Source organism: Hippoglossus stenolepis, chromosome 3 (genome assembly GCF_022539355.2).
Source record: "Hippoglossus stenolepis isolate QCI-W04-F060 chromosome 3, HSTE1.2, whole genome shotgun sequence".
Lineage (NCBI taxonomy): Eukaryota > Metazoa > Chordata > Actinopteri > Pleuronectiformes > Pleuronectidae > Hippoglossus > Hippoglossus stenolepis.
Window position 1 is genome coordinate 14,916,818 of NC_061485.1, and position 9,388 is coordinate 14,926,205.

General features: G+C 39.4%; 1 protein-coding gene across 1 annotated transcript; it reads left to right on the forward strand.

The window, feature by feature from the left end:
• The first annotated feature begins 1,770 nt into the window (after nt 1-1,770).
• On the forward strand, nt 1,771-8,187 carry necap2 (NECAP endocytosis associated 2). The gene is made up of 8 exons (XM_035151455.2): nt 1,771-1,932; nt 3,904-4,004; nt 5,279-5,383; nt 5,832-5,913; nt 6,437-6,545; nt 6,662-6,806; nt 6,904-6,988; nt 7,122-8,187. Exons 1-8 carry the CDS (start codon nt 1,838-1,840, stop codon nt 7,165-7,167), a joined length of 768 nt encoding a protein of 255 aa, XP_035007346.1. The 5' UTR covers nt 1,771-1,837; the 3' UTR covers nt 7,168-8,187.
• The last annotated feature ends 1,201 nt before the right edge of the window (nt 8,188-9,388 follow it).

Sequence of the window (9,388 nt, forward strand, 5' to 3'; positions counted from 1 at the left end):
GGGACACATCATCAGTTGTGAACCTGTCGGAGTTAGGTGTGCAGCTTTATGTTCGCATTTATTTTAAGTCGCTTTGGTCAAAAGCGTCATCTAAATAATATATAATGCATTCACTTGGTTGTAAACCTGGCTTTGAAGGTATCCATATTTCCTTTTTTTATTTGGTTTTCATATATGGAATACATACAAAAAAGATTCCCCACCCAAAACAAAAAAAACATCTTGGGGACAGTCTGTATATATTCTTTAACATGCCCTCATTCTTATCCTAACATACAGCATACTTTCCAAGTCTAATTTACATGCTTAGACATATGCATATCCATAGGCACTTGTTTGAGAAAGAAAAAACATCCTTATCATCCTTAGCATGGGTATAACTGTTAAAGAAAATCAGGTGTTGTAAATCACACACAGCTTAGCCATTTTAACTAAATGTCTCTTTAAAAATATCATCTTGAGTTCTTAATTTACATTTAATTCTCTTCATTGTATTTATATTGTACACTATATGAAACCACTCATTCATGTTTGGTACGGCTGTCTTTAGCCACTTTCTGGTTGGAGCTGTTTTGCCAGCAACTAGCAGCACCCTCAACATGTATTTATCTTACTTTGCACAGTGAAGTTCTTCTAGGGCCTCACGGTAGAAGATTTTAAAATTAAAATACATTTATATCTTGTAAGCTGCCTCCAGGACACTGGACACTTTTCCAAAATGGAGCCCCGGAGGGACAATTCCCCAAAAAAAGGAAAGTGGTTTGCCACTGCAGTACCACAGGATCCCCAGCAGGCTGTCTGATTGGAGGAGTTAGATTTGTGCTGGAGCAGAGAAAAGCAAGACATGTTCTTCCAACTAAATTCTTTCCATGAGGGAGCACTGGACATCCGCCATTGCTGTCTGCAGATCCTGTCCCATTCTTCCTGTGACATTGTGAAATTGCTCTCTGCTTCCCATCTTGCTTAAATAGCCAAAGTATTATCCCCTTTTAAGTTTTGAAGATCTATATATAATTAGATATTACTTTTTGGTATGTAGCATCTTTATAAGCTTTTTGAAAAATATCAAGAATTTCCTCTCCCTCTGTATTATTTTCTTATGGAAAGTTATTTCCAATAAAATCTGATTTCAAAGTACCTAAATGATCCTGATTTTGAAGATCATGGTTGTCTTTTAAGTCCTGGAAGCTCAAGACTGTACCCTGATTTAAAAGTGTACAATACGCAGTGAGACCATTTTCCGTCCAGCATCTGAATTTGGTATCATATATGTTGGGCCTGAAATCTGTGTCATAAATATGAATATAAATTCTGCACACTGAACCTTTAAGAATGGAAGGGCTAATCTCCCTCTCTACTTTGAAAGTTGTAAAGTTTGAAATTTTATTCTGTTTTTTTTCCCCTGCTCAGATAAATCTGGAGGTGATTTTATCCCACCCCAAAAAATGTTATATTTGGAATGAATTTAAAAGTCTAGGTAGGATGTCCATCTTTAACGAATCTATACATGAGCTAATATTTAAATAAGGAATTCAAATCCATCTATTAATATCTTCTATCGTTTCCTTTTTGAGAGGGCCATAGTTAATTACTTCTAGTTTGGATAAGTCCGTAGTAAATTCCCAAGTATTTAACAAGTTTCTTATCCCAGTCCATCTAATACTTGTAGCGAAGGTACGGAGGGGGGTGTTATTCTCATTAGTGGATGCGAGGCCATGCGCTGCGCCCACTCCGACCAGGGGCGGCGCTGTGGTAGCTTGTCGTGTTGTTCAGCTCCAGCCTCAGCCGTGTCCATTGAAAGTCGGAAGTTGTTTTCTAGTTAGTGAAACTTTACAAAATGGCAGAAGACAACTCTTATGAGTCCATGCTCTGCGTCAAGCCCGAGGTCCACGTTTACAAGATCCCGCCGCGCGCCTCTAACCGTGGATATCGGTAAGTTGACGTCAGAGGGCGCTTACGTTTGTGACAGACAAGTGTCGGTCAGCGAAGCTAACTTAAACGGACATGCATCCATTATCGGACAGGCTCGTTTGGCTGGTGTTTTGTTACTTTTCTTCCGTTTCCCCGATAAATGTCGTCGACGCTGAACGCCCACAAAGTCCGTACACTACACCACACAGTATTTAGATTGATCCACGTGGTTGTTGTGCAGGTTTGTGGCCAAGAAGTTCCCCGCTGTTTCCAAAGAAACCCTCCACTCCATATGCTCTCGGGAACCGGACACCGCCACCGACAAACAGCTTACTTGAATCTCAAACCTGTTGTCGTGAAAAACGGTTAACACGAGCTGCCCGTGAAAGACGCGAGGGACTTTGCTTATAAAACTATGAAAAGTTCTAAATAGCTGAGCTCATGCAAAACACCACCGCCAGGGGCCCTAAATGCCGCAGGTTCACCCCACGTCGTCTCTGTCCGTATTTTGGTTAAAAGTACGTTGGACCTTCGCACTGCTGAAGCTAAACATCAACACTGGCGGTCTGACTTCACCTTGTAGTCTTCTTTTCTGGTGATGCTCTGTATTTTACATTTTGTGTTTATCAAACAAGCTTGTATATGAAGTTGGACGACATGACAGCTCCCACGAAAAACGAAGCCAAAACGTCTCGACCGCCCCCTGGTGGTTGACTACAGTATAGGTCACAAACCCCTCTTACTTCATGTCAGTAAATGGGACTTCGAAAAATAACACAAAATTCGAAACACACGGCTGAATGTATCTCGCAATTGGTCGAGTGTGTATCAATGGTACTTTGATACCGCAGCTCGACTACTACTGTGCAGTCTCTAGCACCAAATTACGTCATTGGCACGAGGGCTGGGCGACTATTATTATTATGATTATGGCTTCCAATGATTTTGTAAACAAAGTATTTAACAAAACTGTTATCATCCTGCATTCCGTTTAGCATTGAGCATTTAGATCTGTCGAGCCTTGCCACACTGTCTGCATGAGTGGCTGCGCCGTGGTTCTGCTGTGTTCATGGTTGTATGTTGTTCACACAGGCAGGATTTCTGCTGCGCTTCTGCAGTGTGAGGTTTCTGGTATAACGACTGTATTTACCACGAATATAAATTGGGCTTTATACTCAACTAAATGCCAGGACACCAGGGTTACTGCTACGTTCATTATGGCCGCCCCTGCTTCAGGATCAGGGCAGACACACATTTTGGACCCGGTATCCTGGTACTGTTCAGTATTACCCTACTGCTGTCCTCCATCCTCACTCCCCCGCTGACCTGCGCTCACTTTACACGTTATTAATGAACACCAACACTGATGAGAAATTTCTACGACCCATACAGTACTTAAAGTTTACTTTGTGCTTGTTTGATTCGCTCGAGAGTTTATGAGACACTTATTTAATCACATTGAAAAAAGGTCCAACATCCGGATTCATGAGCAGATATCATCGTTCGTCAGTTTGTGTGAGGAGTGGCAGACAAACGCACATGCCCACTCAGGAGAGAAGTTCTATCTGCAGATTATGACGCAATATGTTTTTATTTCATTGTTGCAGAAGAAGCAACACTGCGTTTGTCCATGAACACATAAATATACATTCAGCAGGTTTTTCTAGAGATCAGTTCTACGTGTGAGTGAATAGAAAAGAGCAGAGGAGCTGAGCAGTGTTGCTCACTCAGGCAGTGCAGACACTTTACAATCCTGCAGTCTAGTTCTTTGTGACACCTTTGCTTTTATTCATGTGACTGCAGAACAAAAGTACTCAGTTTCCCTTATTGTTTGATCTTAGTTTTACAAAAAACTTCCAATTTCGCTTCCTCCTGCTGTGCGAAGCAGCAGCTCCCATGCATGAAAGCTTAGATTGTGTCAGCTGTTCTTGTGAATGACAATTACACAAACCACTTTCTTATCCAGATGAGATTTTTTTCTTGTTTTTCTAGTGCTGCTGACTGGAAGCTGGATGAACCTTCATGGAGTGGAAGGATGAAAATCACTGCGAAAGGCAAGATCGCTTTCATAAAGTTAGAAGACAAAAACACAGGTACAATGATGTAAACACATCTGCTTACTACATGTGATGTTGTTTTCTGCATGCATCTCATTGAGTTCATAATTTATTAATGCTTCACAATCAACTCCTTTATCAAACCTTTTGCTTGACTTATTTCAGCTCTGGTAAAATGTCAGTAAGCCTCATGTGAGGATACAGCAGGGAAATTTATGGAAAACTCACAGTGAGCATGTGGGCGTGTTGATGACGTTTCAGCAACTAACCATTCAAAGTTGGTCATCGGTTCCTTTTGAATGGCCCTGATGAGTATAGCCAGAGAGATACAGAGCCTACCCTGCATGATCTGCTCATCAGCAATGAATATACACTAGATCGTGTGGTAATTATTTGTTTAGGTTGTTTGTTAGTGTCACATTTAGGTAGCACATGATGGCAGTTAAAGGTCCAGTGTGTAGGTGAAAGGGATGTTTTTGATTATGAATTGGATGTAAAATAATCCTAGTGATGTTTTCACTAGTGTTTAATCATCTAAATTGTTGTTCTCTTTACCCTAGGATGAGCCCTTTATATTTACATCTGGAGCAGGTCCTCTCTACGGAGGCTGCAATGTATTTTACAGTAGTCCAAACTGTACAAATTCACACCTTTTGAGTTTTGATGACAACTGAAGGCTACCACAGGTTCTCCATGTTTGGAAGGGGAGGGTGAGGGTTATTCAGCTGCAAGATGCAAGTTCACCACTAGATGTCACTAATTCTACACATTGAACCGTTTAAAAATGTTTGAAGCCTCAAACCGATGGTCCACAGCACAATGGCACTTGCTGTTGTAGTAAACTCTTTAGTGGATTAATCGAATAGAAAGCTATTCAAAGCCCACAAGTGACTTCTGAGATTTCCCATAGAAACAAATTATTTAAATGAACAAAACAAAGACAGATTATGTGAAAGCATCTCGCTGTACTCACAGTTTCACTAATCCATGGGATAAACCTTCATATATAACCTTTCACATTTCCTCCACATTTAACAAAATGTTTTCTTGTGTGCTTGTCATCTTCCTGAAGGACAAACACACAAGAAAACATTTTCTCACAACAAGAGAAAAGCTGTGTGAGGAAAGTTATGCGTTTGTGTTATTACAGCAGATTATCTGCTTTGCTTATTTCATGTTAACGGAGAAGAAAGCGTCATACGTTAGTCACAGTGTGATCGAAGTGCCTGTGAAGCAGCCTTTTTACTTCATTATTTACCACTCAGAAAATACCCCTGAGGCACAATGTGGTGTAAATTTGTTCTTTGCAGGAGAGCTGTTTGCACAAGCTCCAGTCGACCAGTATCCAGGTTGTGTGGTTGAATCAGTCACCGACTCCAGCAGGTATTTTGTGATACGGATAGAGGATGGCAATGGTAAGACTTTTTCAACAGGATATCAATTCAAATGAGAATGTTACATATGTACAATGTGGCAATACGTAAACTAATTTATCCAGTTACCCTATTGATCTTAATGTATGACGACCCTGATTATAAAGACATCTTATTTTTTGTAACTAATCTTTTCTAAATAGGAAATATTTTGCACTAAATAAAGCAGGTAGCTGTACTGTGCTTATTGTCTCTTAAATTTTATATCACATGTATATAAACAGCAGAATTAAAAACAAGCCTGTAAATACGACAAACTCTCGTCACTCTTTCTAAGAATATTTGTGTCACATTTAGTGTCACATAAAGGTTATGTTAGTATATGTTTATTGTGTAAATATTGTAGGAATATATTTGTTTTATGAGATGTAAAGTTAGTTAACATTACCTAAAGTTTACTTTATTGTCTTTACAATTGCTTTGATTAAAGGACGTCATGCTTTTATTGGTCTGGGCTTTGCTGATCGTGGAGACTCATTTGACTTCAATGTTGCTTTACAAGACCATTTTAAGTAAGTTACTGCCTGTTACATGTATATTTTTGTCCCCAATGGGTATTTAAACATACGACCTATGAATGATCAAGTCTGTATGACCTGCTACAGTTTTCTAGACGCATCTTTGTACCTTTTTGTTTTTGTCTAAATGTGTAGTTAATTTCCAACATTTAATCTTGTATGAGTGGATATTATGCAAAGTTGCACAGCATGCATATGTAAATTGTATTCTTTAATTATATTCTATAAAAGTGAGTCATTGATTGCCGTTTGTTGACTTATGAAATAATTAAAACAGAGACTCGTGGAAAAAAGAAAAAAGGTATTTGTTAAACTATGTCAGCAGCAAGCAACATGACATAATTTTAATACTCTGTCGTACCATTGTTAAAATGTTTAACCCATTGATCTACAATTTGTTGTCTGGTATCTGCAACTGCACCATCCCTGTTTCATTCTTAAGTACCACCTTAAAGTTTAAATTGACCAAAAATGATTTACAATGATAACTGTTATGCTTTCAACTCTATTTCTAAAGATGGGTGAAGCAAGAGGGTGAGCTCGCAAAAATGGAAGCTTCTGATTGCGTAGCCCCTAAACTGGACCTGAGCTTCAAAGAGGGACAGACAATCAAGATCAGCATTGGGGTGAGTATGTCACCAAGACATCACAGGTGGAAGGAGATGACCATAATGACAACAGTATTGATCAGGAAAATGATGATTTAAAGTTTTAGAAACTGTTGTAACTCTGTCTACCACAGAACATCAAGAAGAAGGATGCGGGTGGTGTCAAACCGCGGGGGGCGGTTGGAGGTCTGCTCCCACCCCCACCAGGCGCAAAGGCTGGAGGCATGGTGCAACCTCCTGGAGGACAAGAGGCAGTCCCAGCTGTTCAAACTAACACTGGTGATCACCCTGCTTTTATATTAGATAAACATTTTTTAAATCATTACCAGATGTTAAAATCATTTATACTTTACTTATATGTTTTTTCTTCAAATAGACGCTCTTTTAGACTTCGGTTCCCCAGTCCCTGCAGCCCAGCCCAGCTCGGACGGTTGGGGGGATTTCACATCTGCAGGTTCCAAGTAAGGTTTTCAGCATCTTTTTCTTGTAGTAATACATCTCATCCATTTGTCATATATGTATCAGTTTTACGTGACTGTTTTTGAGGTATTCCTCTCATTATCACTCTCATCTTCCACCACCTCTCCTCCACAGCTCCAGTAAAGATGCTGTCAAATCAGGATGGGTGCAGTTTAGTTGAGTTGTGAGAAAATGTGCACACACTCAGGTTCCATACATTCCATGGGCAGGACCATTTTGGCAAAAAGAAACTAAAAGAGAGGAACTGTTAGTAAAACTTGACCGCCTCCGTCACTGCTTTTGTTCTGTAAAGAGTCTGTTTATGTTGACCATAGCCCGCTGACCAACACATTCTGAAGGAACAAACAGCAAAATGTACAGAATTTTGACAATATGACTATTCTTTTCATACTCTGCTATGCAGTGAGGTTTGTCTTTTGATTTTTAGTAGTCTGGTAGCCTCTAAACTGTCATTGTTAGAGACTCTGCTCTCTCAGAAAAGTGAGTGTACTGATGGTTGAAGTGCAAGGTTGTTTCCTTACACTAACAGGTGCGTGTCCACCGCCTTAAATCAAATGCTCCTTTTATTTTATTCCTACTTTCTAGTCAATCTGTCAAAAAACAGATTTGAATCGTACCCCTCTAATTTTCTTCTGCTGTCAGTGTCACATTTATCTCATTACACCAGCACAACTCATCTCAAAATTATCTGAACCATTTGGGAAAACACAATGATTTACAATTGAAGTATATATGTTTTGTTTAGCTTGTCTATGTGTGTGTTAGTGATCTTACATTGATTGTTTAATTAGTTAGGGCCCGGGCACAGAATGGTGCACATTACATGGCCCAAACATGCTCGCTGTGCGAACAATTATATATTTTCAGGGTCTTGCACATTGGCATGGCAAATGGCTCGATTGCACAGTTTAAAAATTCAAAGATCCCTGCTTTAACTTTGCTCTAGATGTATGAAGTTCAGGAGATGTGTCTATTAGGCAGAAGCCTCTTGGAGCTGTACGCTATACCCAACAGGAAATTTGCCATTTTGAATTTATTGGTCAAATCTTAGGCTTTTTTTGCCATTTATACACTCTGTACTTTGATGAATTCGTTGTAGGGAATTAATTTATTCTTCAATTTTTTCCAGTCTAATCTTGATACTTTAATTGTAATAAAATGCAAAGGGTTTTAGTTTCCGGCCGTTTCGTTGGGTGAAATTTTGTTTTTTTTATTTATTTAAAAAAAGACCAATTGCCCACGGACACTTATTACATACCATAACCTGGATTACTGACAATCTTCAGTCCTTCAACAATCTTTCAACTCCTGAAGAAGGTGGAGAGGCCTGCTGTCAAAGAGGAAAAAGAAGCTGGAGATGGTGCCAGGCTTTTTGTACAGGCGACTTTTCAAAGAGGGAGCAATTCATTTCTGGCTTTTTTATGAGAAAGGAAACCATTAGCAGCTCTGGACAAGGCCATTCAGTTAGGGATATTTCATTGTACCCAGAAATGATTGTGATAAATGATATTGTAATAATTTTGAAACCAGTTCATACCGCTGATGATAATATTATAGCATATTAATAATTGACCTTTCAAAGACCAATGAACTTTGAAGTCTTGAGAATATTCAGTCTGACATTTGAAAATATTAAAATATCAGAAATAAATAAAATATGACTAAAATAAACCACACAACCAAAACAATAATGAAATGGACCCTCTGGCTCTGTTAACAAAAAGTACTTCCCTTACTTCTCCTCCATGCTGTTGACCTCTGATGATGTGTAAAGCCTCTGCCACCCTGTCTGTGTGGCTGTTAGCCTGGTTGTTCAGACACCAGATTATCAAGGACAGGAAACAAAACATTTGGGTCTGGCAAGATGCCTTGGTAGTGCCCCCCTACAGACCCTGTTGGGTACATTTCTCCTGGATTTATGAAATGTGGTAGACCGATATGTCAGGCAAAAACTTAAAGAATGCCCCCTGGGTTCATGAAGTAAATTCATCAGGAAGTCCACAATTTTGGATGTTTATTTGAAAATGTTAGGGTCATGTCAATTGTAGCTCTCGTCTTTACCCTGAGGCCTGTTTATACCAGGTTTTCTTTTCTTACCCATCCCTAAATAAAGTAATTATTTTTTCTTATTTTGTCAGCTCCCCCCTCTCCTTTGTCTTGTGATTATGGTGAAAGTTCATGTGTGTAAAACTTGTGAATTCTCATATTGCTAGTATCTTTGTCTCTTTCTGCCCATTCCGTTGTCGCTCTACTTGAAATGTTACACACCGTCTCGTTCTCCATTTACAAAGCAGAAGTTTTGTAGATTAGAAGTAGAATCCATTGTTTCACCTACATGTGCTGATCTATCCAAGGAGCGAGGGCCCTTTAATACTCCTCGC

Coding starts and splice junctions, on each gene's coding strand:
- necap2 (XM_035151455.2), top strand. CDS start 1,838: ATGGCAGAAGACAACTCTTATGAGTCCATGCTCTGCGTCAAGCCCGAG. Junction 5,914..6,436: donor GCTTTACAAGACCATTTTAA/GTAAGTTACTGC, acceptor CTATTTCTAAAG/ATGGGTGAAGCAAGAGGGTG. Junction 6,989..7,121: donor TTCACATCTGCAGGTTCCAA/GTAAGGTTTTCA, acceptor TCTCCTCCACAG/CTCCAGTAAAGATGCTGTCA.